At 40.5% G+C, this 23,564-nt stretch overlaps 1 protein-coding gene across 2 annotated transcripts in view; it reads left to right on the top strand.

Annotated features, from left to right (window-relative positions):
* The window catches only part of LOC122758693 (spermatid perinuclear RNA binding protein), a 79,496-nt gene that overhangs the window by 31,705 nt on the left and 24,227 nt on the right, over positions 1–23,564 (top strand). For both annotated transcript variants that reach the window (XM_044012977.1, XM_044012976.1), the window contains exons 3-4: positions 12,815–12,997; positions 23,171–23,421. In XM_044012977.1, coding sequence (XP_043868912.1) covers positions 12,995–12,997; positions 23,171–23,421 — 254 coding nt within the window. In that variant the 5' untranslated portion in view covers positions 12,815–12,994. The remainder of the gene's footprint in view (positions 1–12,814; positions 12,998–23,170; positions 23,422–23,564) is intronic.

Raw genomic sequence — 23,564 nt, 5'->3', positions numbered from 1 at the left:
AGAGAAACGGAACCCTATTTAATTGTGTACATGGCAGCTTTCAGTTTAAAAGTAAGGTAACCAAAGGAAGTGACAGGTGTACCTGAAATCCGGTGTCAGACAGATGGACAGAGAGACAGGGCTGAACAATTTGGCTAAGATGACACTATTAAAGATAAAAGTACTACACTCTAATGTGAGAATGACAACTTAAGGATATAGTTGTTGTTGTTTTGTCCATAAAATCCAGAACATGTTGGAAAAATGTAGATCTGTGTTAAAAAAAATGATGTCCTTGATTGTTTTGTAATCACCAGTTAATAATCAATTAATAGCCGTAGCAAAAACATTAATTACAGCTTTTATGATTTGCTAATTGCAGCTTCAAGATAGATCGATAGCAATGTCTTCTTTTAGCTAACTTTAAGCTAACAGATAGATAGATAGATAGATAGATAGACAGACAGACAGACAGACAGATAGATAGTCAGCAGAATCTGTACACACACATGCAGCTTTCTCCATTTTAATAATCGACCGAGGAGAGTTACACTCCCCTGTCAGTGTTATCTATTTCCCTCGCAGTGGCTACATCAGCATTTTCTCTGTTTTTTCACCGTCTCATCAATACTCCCTGCTCTGACCTCCCCTGGCCTTCACCTGGACCCAGTCAAAACGAAGTGTCGTAAATTAAAACACACGCAGGGGTAAGAGAGCGAGTTCTTTGCGAGGCAAACCGCGGACATGCACGTCCATGGCTCATACGTCAGGGTGTCATTTCATTCAGGGTAATAATTGATGACTGGGTCAAAGGAAAGCCAATGCCTAAGTATAGAAAGGCAAGAGTGAGAATGGTAACTAAAAGAAGCTCATCAGTCACAGAAATCAATGCCTGGGCTCAATAAAATGTAATCTGACCTTGTTTTGCCGTTAATATAGATTAAAATACCAATCTCAATCAATGGATGTAAGGAAAAATCATTTATCTTGATTTATCAGGTCTCTTCTCATTTAATCAGGTTTAATCAGGAATTACTGGCCAATTTAATCCTCGTAATGAGTTGGACAAAACTGACTCATAATATTCCAGATTCTCACGATAAATGTCCATTTTCCTTTCTCTAAGCTGCAGGACGCCTCTTATTAAAAAAGGAGATGCTGCTGGTCAATATTATTCCTCGGGACACCAGGGTAATAAAAGCTAAGATATCTCAATGTATGCTGGGAAGGTAAAGTGCAAAAAAAATGCAAACAGTGCACCGAGAGAGTTTAGAGAGCACTTTAAGTGATGTAAGACTTTGACAAGTCTCATGTAAAAGATTAAATGGGCACTCAGGTGGTGGAGATGATGTAATACCTCGGTACATTTTATGGGATTACTAGGCATTTGCAGTCGGAATTGCATTTAGTGTCTCCCTCATTAGACAATGCTTTTAACTCAAAGTAAAGAATTGCAAGTGCAACGTTAGAATGAGCAGGACTATGCGGCACTGCATATTTACATATTTATATATATATATGTGTGTGTGTAAAATCTCATGACTGACTTTTCAAGTATATATATATACATATATATATATATGTATATATATATATATATATATATATATATATATATATATATATATATATAAATATATATATATTATGCTGCTAAAGGTGAGGATTTGTTTGACGGGGGGTGTTTTGGCTATAAAACCAGCTGAGAACAGCCTCGTCATCAATACCATCTGACATCAGATGTCTTGCCAAAGAGAAGCATTTCCAGCCGTCGCATTAGAGAGGTTAGCGTGATGTAGCGCGTTCAATTATTTAGTGCGATCCTCTGAGGGATGTGTTGGAAAAGTGTTGCCCACCACTGCAGGGGAGGAGTGAGAAACAAACTGGTTACAGCTGACTAAGAGCAGCGGCTTTCATAACTAACGTTGTTGTCAGTTTAATCACAGTTAGCGGCATCGCCTAGAGATGGACTTTAGGGCCAGATGGGGTTTTTTTTTATGTGTGTGTGTTTATTATTTTTTTTTGGAAGTATGGTACTTTAACTACATTTTAAATCACATCCATTTATGGAGAAAACAAAATGTTATTGTAATGCACTAATTAAGGTCCCTGAGTGGCCTTTGACCCATTTTGACTGATACATTATTATATTTACATATTTTATTTTCATTTGTAAAGGTTTGCCTTTAATTCAAAACAATTGAAGATCAAGATAATCAGTCAGTCAGTCATCATCTAGCGCTTTATCCTCCACCAGAGGGTCGCGGGGGGTGCTGTGCCAATCTCAGCTACATCGGGCGATAGGCGGGGTACACCCTGGACAGTTCGCCAGTCCATCGCAGGGCCACACACAGATAGAGACACTCACACTCACTCCTATGGTCAATTTAGAGTGTCCAATTTACCTAATCCCCACGTTGCATGTTTTTGGACTGTGGGAGGAAGCCAGAGTACCCGGAGAGAACCCACGCACACACGGGGATCAAGACAATCATTTGTCAAAAAATTCTATTTTGACACACATTTTGCAGCAGGCAATATTGAGGTTTTGATAAAGTTTCGATTAATTGTTCAGCCCTAATGCACTTGTGGTATTTCAGTTATCACAACAGCTGGGCCATCAGTTATCCCTAAAAATGGATGGTTTGCATGTTATGAATGAATGAATGAGGACAAACACAAGCAGCAATCTGTGTTGTGTCACATGATCACCTGAACTGAAGATCAGACGGCACTTTTGAAGTTTCTTCCACTAACATCTTTGGATTTTTCTCCAAATTCTGTAAATAAAAAACACACAGCGATTGTGTTAGCATATGATATATTATCTCAGAAGAAGCAACATAATAAATAAGGATGAATAAAGACTGAAATTGAATGTGGCAGTAAGTCTAATGTAATACCTGAAAGAGTGCAACAGGACTTAATAACAGCACTGAAAACATTAGAGAGGAGAGGGAGCTGAGATAAAGTGAAACAGACCAGGTGCAAACGTTGGGATCTGGGGGGAAATCAGTGTGATAGTCGCCGGCATGAAGTAATTGCTTTTGTGTGTGTGTGTGTGCGTGTGTGTGTGTGTGTGTGTGTTTGTGTTGAACCAGGGGGTGTACACTTTGATACCGAGAAGAATCATGTTCACTTGTTCACAACATGAATCTCTCCATTTAGGTTTCTCTTTATAACACACACTCTATTTCATGTACAGTATATGACCCACTGTAGTGGGTCATTGTCCCCCTACTATCAGTAAATAAATGTATCACAGGGCCACAAGGCAGCAACTTAGGTTAATTATACTCTCTAAACTGTCCGTGGGGGTGAATGTGAGAGTGAATGGTTGCTTGGTCCTGTGATGGACTGGTGACCTGTCCAGGATGCACCTCGACTTTCGCCCTCATATGTCAGCTGGGACTGGCTCCTGCTCCCCGTGACCCTCATGTGGAAAATAAAGCAGTAGACATGTGAGTGACTAAAAAGTCTATTCTTCCACTATTGAAAACACCTGTAAAGACCTAAGCCTCAGAATGTCTATCTTTTTGCTTATTTTAACCATGAAAGGACCAGAAAATGATTCTGTAACCTTTGCCTTTGCCCAATGTTTCCAGGATAACTTGACTGCATTTTAAATGAGTGTATTAACAATTTAAAATGAAGAAAAATTAAACGTTTATTTAGAAAAAAAACACTGTAGTTGCCGTAATAACCAAATGTTGGATTTGACTTGCAACTTTCAGCTTCCAGAAACCGTTGTTGAATTTTTCCGATAGCACAAATGTTAATACATTGAATTTATGAATTTCATGAATTTTTCCACAAAGCAAAAATAGTATCTCTGATAAAACAGTATGAAACATAAACACTTGTTTCATAATGCACAACCGCGTCCTGCATACACACATTTCATTAGAGTCCAATCCAAAGTGTAAGTAATAAGTGGCTCTTCTTGCTCTCTGTTCTATTAGAGTCTAAATTGCATTCACCTTTAGTCCCGCGTGTAAACGTCCCTGATTAAACGTAATGAGAACCAGCAGCAGCAGCGAAACAGCCACAGTTTTAAACAAATGCCTCATGCTTTAATGAGCTTATTCCTGACGTGTTTTCGGGTTGCAATCGGCAATTGTCCTCACTGTTGTCGCACCGTTCTTTTCATGCCAAATGCTTGGAATGAAGAACAAAAAAAAGAGAAGGTAAACAGGGACATTAAGAGAGAGAGAGAGGGAGAGAATTTATGTTTATTATCCACACATACATTTTGTAGCCTGGAGAGAAATGCCACATGGAAGTGACAGGAAATGAAACAAGACAATACAAAACGGCACCATTATGGACCTGCTCACACCCGTGACACCGTTTCCCTGGTGTCCTTTGTTCTGATATTCAGTTCAGTCGAGCATGTGTCGAGCCTTCTGCATAGTGTTGCATTAATGAGACTTAATGCAGGTATAATAGTCTCCAGCATGTTATTTCCTCCTAATTTTATCTCCACTGTGACCAACAAATGTGATTGCTTATAGGTTCTTACTGTTTTACAGCAGCCATTTTATGTGTATGGTGTTTTTGTGCAGATTTGTGGGCTGCATATTGATTTCTATATATATCTATGTTTTCTAGATGGTATCGATATCAACATCTGGACTTTGATACCGATTGCTGTTTTACCAAAGTGTTCACACACAGTGCAACTTTCTGCTCTCAAGTGTTAAATGTGTCGTCTCACTTTGGATCTTCTTGATGTACCTGTGTACACAACACAGATATTAAGCCCCGTCTTTTGCTCTTTTCCTTTAGGAATGAGCTTCTACAATGAAAAACCTGAAAAATACTTCCACACATCACTTTTCAGAGCAACGTATCATTACCGTCTTATTTTTATATTGAATTCAAAGTAATCTAAGGTCACAACAGGATCATGTGTGACCTTTCCGCCCCAAATTCAAGCAGATATTGAAATTTCCAGATTACAAAAGTGGCAGCCCTAATCTTGAGGACTGCATACTGAAATTTGATATGGAACGACAAGACCTGTGAGTGATACAGAGGAAGTTTGGTCAATACCAAAAAAAACAGAGTGAAGTTGATACCCAGCCCTTTATTTGTATCTGCAGTTTCAAAACATAAAGAACCGGTAAATCAAAGCTCAGCCGTTGGATCTCTCTTTGAGGGATTGGTGAAGTGAACTACACATTTTTTTTATGAACTACAAGTCACTATTTACTGATGGAGCAAGTGGATTAATAGGGGTGGGGGCAGTCTGAGGCAGTGAAATACAGGCTCTTCGTTTGGCTGCAGGTCATGCTGACTGCAGCCTCCGCAGTTGTAACTTTGACCTGCCCACTTATCGGGTTTTTTTCCCAGCTCCTTGATAAATGGACTCGAATGAGGTACAAGAAAAAGCGGGTCAGAACGTCCAGCCTTTGCCTCCGGCCATGATACCTTAAGAAATACACTGTGACTGACTAAATGGTTTCCCCTTTAATGTGTTTTTGTGTTTCTCTTTGTTCTGAAAGTCAAAGCCCTCAGTTTCTGCTACTGGTTGCTTTCACATCCGTCTTTTCCTTCTTCTCGTGTTTTTATGGGATTGGGTTATGTGTTATTTATGTCATAAATAATCAGGATATTCCTTTTTTCTACAATGCGATCCTTCATTTTTGGCATTTGTGGAGCTTTTAACCCTTACAACTCAGAGCATTTCGGCTGCTTTTTTACATTACTATGTTAACGTACAGTATACAGAGGCTGTAAGAATGTGCAATATAGAGTTTCTTATTTCCTTTTTTTCAGCACAACCTATAACCAACCTAATAATTCATTTTCGCCAACTATATAAAAACTACTAAAAGAAAATCAAAAAACGGTTTGAATCTGTGAAATTTGTAAAAACGTCACAGTTCAAAGTTCACTTGGCTCGTTTTATGAACTAAAAGGAAAGAAAAACGCTCTATTTTGTGACTTCTGCAAAACTATTGCTACTTTCCATCACTACTAAAAATGCAATATAAAGTTAATCATAACTTTGACTTTAACAACACATCAGACAATGAAAAAAAAGTGAATATATGACCTATAAACACACACCCCCAGGATGTTGTGTATTATTCCCACAGCAAGTTTACCATGGGTGCATACACTCAGTGCATACACTGAAGGTCATACACTCACAATAACCGGAAAATTGCGAGACACTTTTCTCCTATTTTATCATGTGCCAATAAAAAAGATGGTGTTCTCTCTCCAGCCTGAGCTTATACTCTTAAATTATTCCAATTTCTGTGTAAGTCAGCCTGGTTGTAGTCAGTTTAAGTCTGTTGACTACGCTCTCCACCACTGTAATGATGCTCTCTCCTGGCAGCAGAAGTAAATGATGAAAAGAAATCCACAATATGAGGAAATGGAAAAGGACAGATGGGGGAAATGAGATGTCATTAGGTTTGAGGAGAGATGGAGTTTGAATAGCAAAGAGGAAAAGTGTGAGAAATAGGGCGTTTGAAACGAAGACCTTAAAAATCTTCAATCAAATTTCAAGCACATACAGTGTTTTCTGTTTTGATAAGAACAGAGACTCTCTCTCTGTCTCTCCTTGCTTGTACATATGTATGCACCATGCTTCTTCACAGCAGAGGTGCAGTGACAGAGGTCTATGGGAACGTGTTTCTGCATCCATTCGGTTTATTTGCACCACTTGCTCTTAGGAGTTTCATTATTCGTGCGTGCCTGTGTCTGTGCCTGCCTGTATGTCACATTCATTACACACACACACACACACACACACACACTTCTGCAGACAGTTTCCCAGATGCAAACGTGACGGCACCAGTAACCACTGATTCCCACCAATCGTATAGCAGGAGCTGACTAATGAGTCAAGTACACTGTGAAACGGTATAGTGAAAAATAAATACAGCACACGCAGCACACTCTTATGCACGGATACGGTTAAAATGTATGGATTTTCAAAGGTGGTGGTGTTTTATTCCCCAACTCTACCGCACTAATGTCAATAAAAGGAGGAGGCTCAGAATTAAAATGTAATTAAAACTTGCACAGCGAGTGCTGATAACGCTGCAAGTGACACTGCGACGTGTGAAAGTAGTTTCAGATTCTCTGGTTGATTATTGGACTGTCGCGTCTTCTCGCAGGTCAAACAAAAAATCAGTTTAACACGACAACACGACGCACATCGATCTTCCAGTCGATAGCGTAGCGATCTGTCCTTTTTGAAATCTGGGACGGAGCTCTGGTATCGTTTGTTGCATCTATCTACGTGACCCAAGTGATGAAATAAACGATATTCAGTGCTGTTTACACTCTGAACGATCGGTTTAAAGATAATAGATGATAGCAATTTAAGTTTGAGAGTTGTGGAGTCGTTGAACTGGTTTTGTTTCTGGCACACATTATGGGATGTCATAATTCATGCTCGGATGCAAGGGTGAAAAAAAACAAAACAAATACAAGGCACACCAAGGAATTTTTACAGGCTTCACCTTGGTTTGAAAATCCAGAGAATACTTTGCTAATTTTAGTGTGAAAGAAGAACATTGAGTAACTGCAGGAGTCAACCACACACACACACACACACACACACACACACACACACACAAGTCTGTATGGAGCACACTGGCATCTCAGACGCCCAAATAGCCATTGGAGACGATAATGAACGTGCAAACATGATGGATCAGAAATAGTTGTTGGTGTGCACATGGCTAAAAATGTCTTTGCTCGAAATAGTTATTATTATGGGAGAAAAACCAACATTTATAACTCTGAAATAATAAAATAAAAAAATAAAAATACCACACAGACCTTTTCTCAGCCATATTTTTACCACCTTGTTTCTCTTAAACATGATCAGCTCCATCGCCTGCTTCACTGGGCTGCACAGTGTCAGGTCACCGGTGACATGTGACAGCAGGGAAAGAGCTGGGACTAACACACACAGAGAGCTGCAAGCACATGATAATGTTAACTCAGGATATTTCAAACGTGTAACATGTGACATTTATCCGTTAAAATATCAAAAAAATTGTACTTTCATTTTCCAAAACAGAAATCCATATTTATATAAAAGGAAATGGACTGTTTCATTTTGGGACATTTTAAGGACATTATCATTTTGACTGAATTTAATGCCAGAAAAGGCAGAAAAGTACAGTGCAAACACTCTCCTTCATATGTTTCCTCACACGCTCCACATCTATCATTAAACACACAGAATATGACAACTATAACTTCCAAAGCAAACCCTCTATCAGAGTACAGAAGGAAATATTTGGTACTACTCGTTAGCCAGTGTCGTTTTTGCACTTTATTGTGCATTTGTCACTAATTGTTGGTCGTGACAACAAATCTCTCCCTCGACGACCAATTCCACGTCACTTTAACGATGTTTTCAAACTACTTCTGTTATCGTTGTGACTGATAAAAACAAACAAACCACCCCAGCAGCACAGAAATACATACTGTGCATTTAAACAGCATTCATCATCGTCTGCCAAATGGCTTAAGCTCAAAAGCTAAACGACGTTGTGCAGCTGCACAGGTGTAAGTGCCAAGTGCAGAATTATTTGAGTGAAAGTCTGTTGAAAGTCTCCCGAACTTAGATGTTAATTCGTCAAACAACATTTATTTATTATTCTCATTTTGTATTATTATTATTCTTTTGTATATAGGGTTTTTTTCCTTAGGCATAGGGAGGTTTAGCATTCTGTTGCACAATGACAATAAACATCTTATCTTAAACAGAAACTCACAAAATAAAACATGCAAGTCTTTATATTATAATATGTAATGTAGTTCATATAGAAAAGGGATGAAAAAATATAATGTATTGTAGTCTTTGATTAGGGAATCCGCATGTGGCTGCTTGTTAAATCTGCCACAACACGAGATTTCATGGAGCTGGAAAGCAGAACGATTCAAACGTCTGATAATCTCCTTTCGACGCTCAACTGAAAATAGGAAATGTTGAGGAATAGACTGTGAAAATAATCTCATACAGCACTAATTAGCGCTTTCTCTCCATGGCTTTTGTCAGTCTCCTCCTGTCTCGCTCCATTCTCCCCACCCCGCCCTTCATCTCACTTTGATGGTTATCGGACGAGGAAGGTGTAAATTGCCGCTCAAAAGCTATATCAGCAAATTCCCCAGCTCTGCTATCACTCACTCATCATTCAATCAGTTTCCATCCCTCGTTTCTTATCCTCTGCTCGATGCGTTTCATCTCCGCGGGGAAAACAGGATGTAATCACCAGCTCTGAGCAGGGAAGGAGAGGTGTGTGTGTGTGTGTGTGTGTGTGTGTTTCCCGTATGCATAAACTTAGTGAAATCTATTCAATAACTACAGAGCCATGCAAATAGAGGTGATGGTGCGAGCCTCTCTACGTATGTCTTTGTGCACTGTGTGCAAGTTTGTGTTATGTGTGTGTGTGTGTGTGTGTGTGCATGCTAATGTCCATGTCCAGCCACCACAAGCGTTAATTAGACAGGGATTCTGGCAGGGTTTCTTTTTCTTTCCTCCCTTCCTCTCTCTCTCTCTCTCTCTCTCTCCCTCTCTCTCTCTGAGGAGGAAACCACACGATCACACATGAATGGTCCACAAGGATGGTGTGTAAAAAGAGAAAAGCAGAAAAAAAATTCAGAGAATGGAGACCAGTGGGAGGTTGCTCAAAAAAAGAGATATAGAGGGCTGGTGGCTGCTGAGAGAAATGTAATAATTGGTCAGTTGTGGGCCAGCGGAAGACAAAGCCACGGGGGGATTTATGAACAAATGGGCAAATACAACAGGCAAACCATGTGAGATACAGTCACCTTGGTCACCCGCAGTCCCAGTGGCAGACAGAGGAGAGTGGGTTCCCTGTAGGCCACGTTATTCCTCTTCTCTCCATTCATTTAAGCGTGGATTCAAATGGGATTCTATTGTGTTTTATTGTATTTTTTTTGTTTGTTTTTTCTTTCTCGAATAATTGGGATTTTGTTGGCTTGGAATGAACCTTTTATTTGTACTTTACAGAGGCTGCCAGCTTGCACCGCCGTGTTTCTGCAGCCGCCTACAGCTTAGAGTGCAAAAGAAAAAAAAGAATAACGTTCTTTTCTCGTATATTAAGGCCACTTTAGGGCATTGACACATTTGGGAAATGCGAGTGGAGAAGTCCTTGGTTTGTTAGACGTCCCTCGTCCTTACAACGCTGGACATTTGAAGAAAAATGAGGAGGAAAGTGTCGCGGGAGGAAAACAAATGCAGGGAATCTCTGGTGTTGTCTATCATCGGATTGCTCTTATAATGAGAATCGAATGAGGGCTGGCACATTGTTATTATGCCTCTTGGCAGGGTGTTTGTGCCTGTATGTGTGTGTGTGGTGTGTGAGCATACACTGTAATCATGTGTCTATACTCCCAAGTCTGCAATACATGTTAGAAGAGATCCCCGTGAAAAGTGTTGGCTGTAAGGTTTGGCAAAACACAGACTCAGTCCCTGCCAGCTGTGTTGAGGAGGTAATTGTCAGTGTGGCAGACTTGGCGGCCACTGGCTGCGCGAGGAACCGATGGAGAGAAAATGAGGAGCAGCCACTGGTGGAGTCTGAGGGGCCGGCTCAATATCAGGTGTTGTTGTTTATCTGATTCCCCCTCCGTCCGCCCCTCCGTCCGTCCCCCTCGCACGGCTCTGCATTCTCCCGACTCTTTCGCAGTTTGCCTCTTTGTCCTGTCGCTCCAGTCCACGCTTATTTCCAATTTTCTCAATTTCTTCCGCATCGCCTCTCAAATTCTTCTGTCCCGAGAGGCTGCAACGATACCACAGTCTAATCCTCCTGCAGGTCTACGTGCTCCACCTGAGGAGACCAGCCGGTGTCTGTGTGTTTATCTTCTGTCAGGATCCAGATAGAAGTGAGCGGGTGATGAGATACTGAACACACTAGGGAGACATTGTTATTTATCAGCCAGTTATGGAGTGTAAATAAAAGACAACTCCTTTGATAATTCAGCAATCCTGTGCTTTATCAGTGTGTGTGTGTGTGTGTGTGTGTGATTCCCCCACATGAGTGCACTATATGGCTAATTTAATTTCCGATTAAACTCAAAGAGGTAATTCACTAATGTGTTATATTTGGCAGCCATTCTCGTTTTGAAACGGTATTTCTACTTTGATTAAACATCTAAACGCTTCAAATGAAGTTCATTTCATATTTTAATGTAGTGTATTCCTACCAGACCCCAGTCTTTTCTACCTGCATTTGTTTTACTAATTTCATTTATTTATGACATTTAGACTTTAAAGTTTGTCGTTGCTGTCTCTCATCGTCATTGTGTTTTTCGCCAGACTTTAAAGATAATCATCTTATACACTGTTAAATATGGACACGCACACACACACAGAGAGAGAGACACATGCGTGGTTCTATAAATGTCATTTCTGTGGTTTGAGTGTGACCAAACGTGTGTCGTGATACTGTTGACATTTAATGTTGTGAATGGGAACTCTGTGGCGTGTATCTGTTCACCTTGGTTTGCTCTGCGCCGATAAAACGAGCAGATGTTTGGTGTGAGCGGTCACAGTTGACCTCAATGTGGTTTGTGTAAAACGTCAACTAATTAAGTAAAGATTAGTAGCATGGCTGTTTTTTAATCGCGTCAACTATGTCTTTAATTCACTAGAAAATCGATGTGAAAAAAAGAAATTAGAAAATTAGAATTAGTCTTATACATCAAATATTTGGTGTTTATCTTCTTCTTAACCCCTCTGTTACCATCCTGTTTGGCGTACGTGCTTCTCGTGACCCGAGAGTTTGTGATATCTAAAAGAAACTAGTTGGAAAGCAGAGAAACAGCTTAACTCTGCACCCATACACTTGTTGTTACGGGAGCCCGTCATGACTTCTACGGAACGTAAAACTCACTTATTGAACATGTTTTGACAATCCTTAACCCATAAAATCTAAATAAATCCAGACGGCCTGAATAATATCATGACGGTGCATTAACTGGTTATAGTGAAGGTTAGGGATAACACTTTGTTTAAGCTGTCGCAGTGTCCTAAGAAGCAAACCTGTGTGTGTTTATGTGTTTATGTGTGTGAGTGTGTGGTCGAAGGTTGGTTAAGCGTAAGTGTGTAACCCAGTGTATGAAAACAAGTAGATGTCTGTGTTACACGGCCCTCCCTCTGACTCTCGCCAGCTGATGAAAAATGAATGAAGGTCTCTGTGCGTGTGTGTGTGTGTGTGTGTGCGTACGTGTCCACATGTCTGTCTCTACATGATCTGCCATTCTTTCAGATCTCGTACTAAAGGACAGGAACTGCACCCCTGCTGAGAAAACTGTGTGTGTGTGTGTGTGTGTGAGAGAGAGAGAGAGATACACTCTCACACACACACACACACACACACACACACACAGAGAGCTGAGTGCTAAAATGGATGTCATCTTCCGAGTGGAAAACAGTTTTTGACCATGTTGACCTTGCTTCATCATCTATTCTCCTCTAAATGGGAACATCATTTACTAAATTGGCCTTGTGTTCTTTTGAAAAAGAGCTGAAGCTAGTGATTGAGTCCACTGAGTCTCAATGGACCTCATTGAGGCTCATTCTCCCATAGAGTTCTATTTGCCTCTTGGTGGCTGAACTGCTCCTTCTGGGCCTCGTCCTACACTTGTTTTTGTCCATTTTCATATACGGTCTATGTGCTAACAGGGAGTAGATCCTGTCCTTCCTGTACCAACTTCACTCCACGTTCTAATGCTTTAACATTCACTGAAATATTCCCTTGTGGTGGCTTCCGCCTGTGGTTGTTAAGGCACTAATTAACCTTTCATCCGTCCACTCTGTCTCGCCGTCTCTTAGAAGAACAACCTATCGAGGAGTGGCGGCCAGAGTGACAGAAGAGCACATGAAGAGGGTCAACAGCAGCGCAGCAACATCCTGACCGGTAGCCTTGCTTTCTGCACCCACAACACACGCCCGGCAACTCCAGGAAGCGGGCGTCAGAAAGGAAGGAGACGTGCGACGACTGCTCCTGCAGGCATGGTAATACACGCTCCACTCTCTGTTTGTATAGGTGCTGCTGATGTTGTGTACATGGATCCGCTGCAGAGTAAGGGAACAGTTGAGTGTGACAACGTGCTCTATAGACATGACAAACAAACGTTATCAAAAGAGATGGAGGAAAAAAAATAGGCGAAGAAAGACGTGGAAGGTAGCGCCTTGAAATGTTTAAAGAAAAAATAGTTTCATTACGCTTTGCATGATCATTTTAAAACGTGATGGACCATTTTCAGATCTGAAAGCTGAGAAGTGGCAGGTGAAAGCCAACATTGTGATATTTACGGCGAATCAGCGTCTTTGTTGCCAGAGAGGAGGGAGTTGGAAAAAACGGCCGTATATAGTTTCCATTTTGACAGTTGTTCACATATAACTGCAGTGTTTTGTCCCTAAAATCAATTTCCATCTTCATTTTAAATTGTTAATACACTATTTTAACATGCAGTAAAGTGCAAATAACTGCCAGATATTCAAAGTTAAAAAAACAATGAACCCTGGGTCAGCGCAATTCCAAATTGACTGTCCGTCATTCATTAGGTTCGTTACATGTCTGTCTTTATTCTGTAAGATCCATGTATTCTCATAGGAGAATGTTAGTAATTACGTTTTGATTTGTTGTGGAACTTCCTCCTGCCTCAATTCTTTCTGTATTTTCATTGGTGTAAGTGCACAGTTTAGGCACTTTCTTTTATACCTAACGGCACAAAAGCAGCACAGAAAAATGGCTCCAAAGATCAGAGTGCAGTGGAGGGAGAGAATGACAAGTAGGAGCAGATAAGATTGTTAAAGCATAAATGATTTGCAAAAAAAAAAAAGGATACAGAAGGCAGTAAAGAGAGTGGGAATTTAGAGGAGAAAACAGAGGTGAAGAGCTGAAAGGAAGAGAGGGAGAGAAAGGAAGACAAGGGATTGATTAATGGTCTTGGCCCATGACAGTTGGAGCCTTTCCCCAAGAGGGAGTAAGCAGGATAGAAGATGAATTATTAAAAACTAGAACAAGAGGACGGAGGAGCAGGGGAGGGAGGACTGAAGGGGGGAAGGGAAAGGAAAGGAAAGGAAAGGAAAGGAAAGGAAAGAAGGAGAAAGATGAATGATTGAAGGAAAATAAGATTTTGCTGAAGGTGCTGATGTTGGACGTTGCAGAAGAGGATACATGGTGTACCTCATAAATAACCAAGATAATGAGACAAGTGCATGCTCCTGTGTGTGTGTGTGTGTGCACACAGTGAGTCTTCAGTTATGGTGATGCAGCAAATATACTGTGGAGTGACCTTGGCGAGTGTGTCACTGCACAAACCGCGTAAACAGCTCCTTCATCGATTGTCTTCGCGAGCTTCCTGCTTTTAATGAATACACATGCCCACAGTATTTGTTTACATCGTCATGCACTTATGTGTCATTGGCTTCGCTTTCACTTCCTCTTCTTCTTCCTCCTCTTCTGTGTTAGGAGAAGAAGACGTAACTAAATCTCAGCTTTTAAAAAGGCGACACACGTTTGGTTATGAAATGAGGTCGTTATTACGTTTCATAGACTCGCACTCAGTCGTGTGATTGAAAGTCTAGACTCGGAGGAATGTCATTTTATCCGCTTTTAGCAGTGCGGTCACAATATTCTATGGACGGGCAATAAAACCTTTGAAACCACTGCGACAAATTACTGCGAGCAAAGGACCACAGATAACAAAAAAACATCTTTTTGCACTCTACACAGTCAAATGATATTTAGCTATTTAATTATGAATAGTCAACTTTTTGTGCCCCAATTTTTTGAGCTGGAAACTTTTTTCACTAACCTAATGTACGCTTACACTAACAATGTATTAAATATAGATAGTTTATAGTTTTAAAAACACAATATTAACCACCATTGATTGATGAATAGAAGAATTAAGGGTAACATTTTTTGATTTTATTGTTATTAGTCTCCGTCTGTTTGGTTCTGGTAAAAAGAAACAAACAGGCTCTGTCAAGCAAGACTAACAGCCCTGACTGAGGGAGTTTTTGTGTGTATACAGAGGCATCAAACTGCTGAAGAGTCTGGTTTTAAGACATTTCCTGGGTGCTTCTTTCACTTAACTAGCGCAGTTTTGCCGTTGCCTCTGTTTGTCTTAAACTTCCTGTGTGCTGTGTGTAAATATGGGCAAAATGAGATTAAAACACGCCTGTGCTGAGGAAACACATTCAGAGTCACGTGGAGCTGATAGGCTAAATCTGCTTCGGGTGAACTTATTCCACACTAGTTTGAATAAAACAGACATTTGTTTGTGTTTAAAGGTGACGCTCTGCAGCTTTAAGTGTCGGCAGCAACGATAAACGCGCACAGTTCAATGCAGGCGTGGAAACAGTAAAAAACTGTGCTCGTCGCACGGTTGACCAGGGAAGGAGAGCAGTAGTAATAGTAGCAGTCGTCGTAGTGGAGTGATTTTACTCCAGAGAGCGGTGTGAGAATGATGAGCGCTTACTCTGCAATTACCTGTGGGAACTGACAAAAAAAAGACAAATTAACGCTCATCGTGCTGTACTGTATTTTGCAGCAGCTGATTTAAAGGTTTGATTGATGACGGCGGACTTTAAATAAATGTCATCTCTGCAGACACAAGACAACATGATCTATTATGTTGTTATTCTGTGGTTTTATCACACATATACTATATTTATATAAAAACAGGAGTGACGACCTGCTTGTTGTTTAGTTGCAAAAGTACTGTATGTGTGTGTCTGTGTGTGACTGACTGTGTGAGACAGACACACAAAGGGCACAATAAAAGGGGACGGCAAATTGCAGCGACTTGCGCCTGCCAAGCAGAGTGCAGATAAATCACAGGATGATTTTTTAATGAAATCCCCCCCCCCACACCCTTCTCCTCCTCCTCGGCTGCTGGATGTTACAGAGAAGGCACTGAGTTGTTGTGTTTTTTCTTGTTTTGTCGCCGTGTTGTTTGTCCCATCACTCACAGCTTGTGTGTTTTCAAATTTTCCGTTTTTCGCTTTCAGCTCTTCTCGGTTTCATTTCGGGCTAAAGAGGTGTGACATTCTCTCAACCCACTGCTTTTAAAACAGTCTTTTTTTTGCTGGGTTTTTTTTTTTTTATTTGTTTTTTCTGCGTTTTAGAATGGCTTCACTGATGACGGTGTTGTGGTCTGCGTTGTCATTGTCGGTACAAACAAACCTCAGTTTGCTCTAATGCTGGTTAATATCCTGCAGGTTTCTCACCTCCATTGCCCTTTAACTTTCTGCTGCTTTCTGTATCATCTGTTATTGTCTCTTCGTCACACTGCAAAAACTGATTTTCAAGAAAGTAAAATAAGTCTTATTTCCACGAAAATTGTTCTTAGTTTGTGCCTAAAAAAGAAAAATAACCTGGGCATGAGAAAAATAATCAAATTTGAAGAAAAGACACGTGACTTTGTCTTAATCTGATGTTATAACTTGCTTTAACCCTTGGAACACAGAGCCTTCCGCCTGCTTTTTAAACATAAGAATGTGCATTATAGAGTGTCTTATATCCTTTTTTTCAACACAATCTAGACAATCTGATTTTCACAAACTATAGAAACACACCTGAGCAAAATAAGTCACAGTTCAAAGTGGCTTGTTTTTATGAAAAAAAAGAAAAGAAAAAAGGGTGTAATTCTGTGACTTCGGCACAATTATTGCTACTTTATATCACTACCAAAAATATGCAATATAAAATAAATCAGAACTCTGACTCAATAAGAAGACGGAAAAAATACACATTTTTTAAAGCCTGAATATGCGACCTATAAACACACACAACCAGGATGTCCATTAGTGTGAAAGTGGCCAATAGTGCTGTGTTCGTTCGTCTTAGTACTCCTGCAGCACCCGACTTATTAAAACTCAGAGCTCACAGGTACGAGTGCAGCGCTCGTAAAACGGTGCTCTAAAAATAACACACGGTGGTTTGTTTGTTTCCCGTGAAACTTCTCGCAAAGACACACGGGTGTAAACGCGTCCCGGTGAGTCTTGTCCTTGACTTGGGGTCATGTTCATTTATAACAGATGGTCACAGAGAGAGAGAGACAGGGGCGAGGCGGCAGGAGGAGGAGGAGGAGGAGGAGGAGGAGGAGGGAAAGTCAATGGATTCCGCAGCATCTAAAGTGATGTAGTGGCCACTGACAGTCCGGCACATGTCCACTCATAACACCTAACACCTTGAGGGGGAAATGGTTTTGCTGCTGCAGAGCAATAAGGACAAGATGGAGGATAATGGACAGAAGTGATGGAAGTGATGTGTCTGTGTGAGAGAGACACTGTAGTCTTTGATTGTACTGTGTAGATATGTCAGTGTGCGTTCTGAACGGTTTGTTGTTCTTCTCTGTGTGTCTGTGTGCGTGTGTGAATGTAAGTTTAGTGCACAGTGAGTTGTAAATGCTGTGTAATGTGGTTATGTAACACGGACCTGCCAGCCTGTTTGCCTCACTGGACCGTGAAATGGAATGTAATTGGTAAGTGTGCGTGTGTGTGTGAGTGTGTGTGTGTGTGTGTGTGTGGTCTAAGAGCACCATGCAACAATGGCATATGAATGTGTAAACACACACTCACACACACACACACAGATAAATGCATGGTGTGAGTCAGAGGCTCCCAGGCAGCTCGGATTTTACAATTACCTGCATGTCTGCTTCTGTTTCCTTGGTAGTTATGGCAGTTTTGAGGCGTTTTGTACCAACGTTCTACTAAAATATAATCAGAACCATCAGTCAAATGTGGAGACACAGCGGCGCTATTAACATCTACACTTGAGGACCAGTGTGAGGTCAAGCGTGCTTAAATTAGACATTGTTTAATTTATGTTGGTGACAGTTAAGGGTGGTTACGAGCATCTGGTGTGAGATCCCTTGTGTTTGCAACTATCATTTATGATTTATTCTTACTCTCTCTCTCTCTCTCGCTCGCTCTCACGCATAAACCGCTGTGCTGTGCATAATATATGGCTGACCTCCACTCTGTGAAGGTCGGGGCAGAGTCAAGGGCGACTGTGGTGTTGTCTGACAGGTTTTGTGTGTATTTGTGTGTCAGTGTGTGAGGATACATTTCTTAGCTTCTCACGGATTGCAACAGCACTGATAACAAAAATTAGGATATGTAGAGTTACGGATTTTATGTGTCCAAATAAAAACTGCCTCAGCTCACCTGAACCTGGATTTATTCAGCAGCAGTTAGCAACGATCTGAAATCATTTTTAGCAAAAGGTTCAAGTCAGGACAATGTTGGAATATTACGAGAATGAAGTCATAATATTAAAATAGTTTTAATATTAAAAAAAAGGCCTAATATTACAAGAATAAAGTCGGAGTATTATGAGAAATAGTCGTAATATTAAAACAGTCATATATTATGAGAACTTTTTTTGAATATTATTAGAATAAAGAATAAAGTCGTAATATTAAAAAGTTATAATATTACAAGAAAAAGTCATAAGTCATTTACGAGTATAAAGTCGTGGTATTACGAAAATTTATTGCGATAAAAAGGTCATATTATTATGAGAAACAAATCGGAATATTACGAGAATTAAGTCCTAATATTACGAGAATAAAGTTGTAGTATTAAAATAATATCTGAGCTTTCAGCAAAAAGTTCAAATCAGGACAACGTTGTAAAGCATAGAAATAAATTTTTTTCCCCTGCAATTTTGAATCAAATCTTGCAAATTAGTGTCAACTGAACTCATCTATCAGTTTGTATCTTGGTTACACACTAACTTATCACATCAGCTGTCTTAATATCACACATCTGTGCCCATGCCAGTCCAACAGGGTCAACTCCCCTGTCAGCGAGTCCTCCCTAAATGCTCTGATTTACATGGTGATCAGAGCAGCTGGACAGAAACTCCCTCATGGTCGAGTAGTATCAACAAACACGCACATAGATACATAGACTCTCTCCCCGCAATGTGGTTTATGACTGCAGAAGCTCCCATTAGCTATGGCTCATAAAATTCACAACGGCTGGTCTGTTAATCACCGCTCTGTGATAACACAACACACACACACACACACACACACACACACACACACACAGAGGTTTGCACAGCTTTTCCTCCTCAGCAAACCATATTGATTTCTATTATTTTGGACAGTGTTATCCTGATCTTAACTATAACCAGTTCATGTCTAACCGTAATCTTAACCTAACTGCATTGCACACTTTAGCCCGCAACATAATCAATTCCTCAGGAATTAGTTTCTGCCTCTTTAGGACCAGGTTTTGGTCTCCATGGTGCCTAGTGGTTCTGATAAGGTCAGTGCCAGCCAGAAAAGGTCCACACAAGTACACAAACACACACACACGTTTGCACAGCATTCAAAGTGAGGACCCTTACAGACATAATGCATTCCCTCAGCCCTTAGCCGAACCTTAACCATCACAACTAAGTGCCTAAACCCAAACCCTAACCCTAAAACCAGGTCTTAACCCTGACAAAGATTGATTTCCATAGCTTCATAAGACTTAGATCCAAGACCATAGAGAAGTTGGCCAAAGACGGATTAAAGTAGAGAGACTTTGTTGTTGCCCTATGCCCCCCAAACAGTGTAATGGGGATAAGTAAGTCAATAAGTAACCCTAAAAAAAGCCCTTTACATGTCCTCACAAAGCAACAAACACCACAACATGCACTGTAGTACAAACTGTCACAATTGCTCTGTTCATTATAATTGCCTCTTATCTTTGAATGGTTTTTCATTCACAAAATTTGTTGGGGTTTTTTTTTGTGTACAAACATTCCCAAATCCAAATATTACACATTTGAAACTTGATTATCTACTTGATTATCAACATTACTTTTCACTATTTCCTTCCTTCTTCAACAACATTAGACCAGCTTCGACATTTCTGCACATCACATGCCCGTGGAATAAGGAGGCTTAATGTCTTTGACAGATGGTTTATAATGGCTAATAAAGACCTGTTGGAAACAAAATGTCAGTGCGCACCAAACGTATCGATCGCCTCAGAATGTCAAATCAAGCCATGCGTGTAATGAAGATCCAAACAGGGTGTGATGATGTAATAAACTGATTGATTTACTGTATTATTGCATTTTTAAGTCACATAAACTCCCCTCTCTGTGTTTGTGCGCTCACAGATGAGACGTCTAATGTTGCCGCCGCACACACACACACACACACACACACACTGACGCGAGCTGGTGCGGCTGTAGTGATTGTGCAGTGCTTGTCCTCAATTCTGTTGATGGCTTTATCTCAGTCACTCTGCTGAAAGACAATGCCACCTGTTCAATTAGGTGTGTGTGTGTGTGTGTGTGTGTGTGTGTGTGTGTGCGCGCACGTGTGTGTAGGTGGTCCTTGAATTTCAAGCAGATTGATAGTACTGCTCGAAACCACCCTATCCATACTACATTGAAAAGGTCATCTCTCTGCTGCTGTGTGTGAGAGTGTTGGTTATCACGGCCCGATGTGTGCTTCCTTTTGTGTGTGCGTGCGTGCATGTGTGTGTGTGTGTGAAGTGAATAAAGGGAAATGTGTGTTTCAGAGATAAGCAGGTTCTACTTTGCAGCTTGTTGAGAGCAGCAGCCTCCTCATGTTGAACTGGGTGATGCACTTCAGGCCGTGCGGCAGTGTGTGATATCCTCTCATGATTACAGGTGCAGCTCCACCTTCAGATTCAGGTTACCGCTGAATGATGTCAGCGATCGCTCGTGCTTTTAATTGCTTTTAGTGATGTAATGTGGTTTTACTTCTGAAGGGAGAAAGTACGGCGGAGTGTTAGGGCCAAACTGAAGAGGGAAAAAAAACGAATGTTTTGAGGATAAAGTCGTAATATTATCAGGAATATGAGAATAAAGTTGTAATACGACGGGAATAAAGTCGTAGTGTTAAAATAGTCATAATATTACGAGATAGGTTTTAATATTACAAATTAAAGTCCTAATATTATGAGAATAAGGTTATAATATTAAAAAAGTCATAATATTGCAAGAAAAAGGACATGATTTAAGAGAATAAGGTCATCATTTTAAGAGAATAGAGTCATAATATTAAAATAGCCATAGTATTACGAAATAAGTAATCTGAGCTTTTGCTTGAATTGTAATTATGACTTTATTCTCGAAAGATTAAAGAAAATAAACGTAAGTTTGCCGCTTTGCTAAATTACCAAAATCAAAACTACAGTGACCTCAATCTTCTTGTTGATATAATGTATATATCATTTTGGACACATCATACAACTGTTGGAATATTGTTGTTTATTATAAAAGCCCTAAAGCATTATAATGTGCTGTTTGTATTGTGTATTGTGCAGTATGTTACACTTTTGTTATGCTATGACAGATAACAATACACACTAACCTTCTAAACTATCTGAACCCTGTGGAATTTCCTGTCTTTCTTCAGTAATTGTGTCATAAAAAAGTGAAACCCCCAAGTATCCACAAGCACGTGTGCTGCAGAGCTAATAACACACAGACACATCTAATCTGCAGTGCACACACACACACACACACACACAGTAAACATTCACAGCACTGGTGGAAAAAGTCAGTGAATCCAGGGATTTAATAACTGGTCGAACCGCTTTAGGCAACAATGACCTCAAAACTTGCTCTTCCAGTGGCTGCAGCTCAAACCTGAGAGAGTAATAACTGCTCTCCTGAGATTATTCACACTGGACCAAACTATTACCTTTCACTTTTATTTGTTTTGAAACTGTTCTGTGATATTATTTTATAGCGTTTTCTTTAGGCAGGAATTGAAGATTAAATAATTGCATTCAAAGTGGACAATGTTGCTGTTTTTCACCACCACAGAAGCAGCTTTTTGTATTTTATATATCTATAGAGGCCACCACTTTTCCCACTATATTTTCTTTTCTTTTTTTAACAATAGCCCACAATGGATAGTTTGAGTTTTGATTTGTTTCACTGACTAAAGTCCAGTGAGCTGGGATTGTCTTGCTCATAATCGTAAACTGAGATTAGGATCGGTGCCTACATTTAGAAGAAGAAAAAAATGAAAACATGAACACAGGTTATTCCAAAGGGATCACTTCGATTTTTATGAGCGCTGTAATGTGAACGCGTGCAACATTTGTGCTTTACATAGCACCACTTATGAACCCTGCAGTATCAGTTTTACATTAAAATCCAATTAGTTTATACTTAATAAAAAAGATGTTAAAGAGTTACAAGGTGTTTTAAAAATGAATGCACACAATCTCAGGGACCCATCAGTGTAAGTCATAAAAGCCTCAATGTGATGTGCTCCTCTGCTGAATGATTTTCTTTCCATTCATTTCTTTTATGAATGCTCTAAACATTTATTTATAAAGATTTTGGACTGTTGTTTGTTTGTTTTTGTTGTCTATTCTATCCTCTCTGCCTCCCACCTGGTCCACGGTTTCCATCCTTCTACACCTCCCAGAGAGAAGATAGCAGCAAATTAAAAAGAGCTGATTTGAATTTCAGGGAAGAGAATGTGTGATTGAATTAGTCCAGGTGGAGAGGACGCGAGTGTGGTGGTCTGATGAATTCCTGATTGCAATGTGCGCACGGGAGCATGTCGGGGTCAGGGCTAAATAAATGAGATTGGAAGTGGTGTCTTCCACCTACAAGAGATACTTAGGTACTTCTAATGCACACAAAACAAATCAGAGCAATATTTGGAATGGGCTTTTGGATTGCAGTGTAGATGGCTGAGTTTGTTTCTGCAGCATGTTTATTAATCTTGCACATTGTCTTGACAAATTGCACAGAGACAAGTTTGTCCCCAACAGGGAGACCAGAGCTGGGTTTGATGGATTAAAGCTCAGTCTGTTTTTGCTGCTGAAATTAAATGGAGGGTGTTTATACACTGTATTTTTGTCCTGTTCGGTCCATCCATCCATCTTCTACCGCTTTGTCCCCCACGTGAGGGTCACGGGGGGTCACTGGTGCCAATCCCAGCTGACAGTCCATCACAGGGCCACATTGAGTCAAACAACCATCCACTCCCACAGTCAATTTAGAGTGTCCAATTTTCACACACGGGGAGAACATGGGGAGAACATGCAAACTCCATCAGAAAGGCCCTCCTTGTGACCAGGTCCACAAACCTGGGTGTTCTTGCTGCCAACATCGACACCGACTGTGTAATTTATAACTCATACCTTGTTTCCCTCTTTCCCTTCCAGAGGTCCTTCCGTTCCTTTAGTAACGATGACCGCCATGTCATGGCAAAACACTCCACCATCTACCCGTCCTCTCAGGAGCTAGAGGCAGTCCAGACACTGGTGTCCACGGTGGAGTGTGCCCTCAAACACGTCTCTGATTGGCTGGATCAGAGCGCCGTCGCCGGCGAGAGCCAACCAGCGGACAGCACGCAGGACGACGAGCCTGGCGATGAACCCAGCGGCGAAACTTTGGAATCCTGTGACAGTTACAGGTAAAGTATAAAGCTTAATTAATTTTATATATATATATATATATAATCATCAGACAACATGGTGCTACAGACTGGCCTCTTTTCAAGTAGCTGGCATCAGATATTGTATCAAGTATTTAGAAGAAATTGTCAATTAAGTTCAT

The sequence above is a fragment of the Solea senegalensis genome, linkage group LG21 (genome assembly GCF_019176455.1).
Source record: "Solea senegalensis isolate Sse05_10M linkage group LG21, IFAPA_SoseM_1, whole genome shotgun sequence".
Lineage (NCBI taxonomy): Eukaryota > Metazoa > Chordata > Actinopteri > Pleuronectiformes > Soleidae > Solea > Solea senegalensis.
The sequence above is the reverse complement of the archived record's forward strand: the minus strand, read 5'-3'. Positions and strand labels throughout refer to the sequence as shown.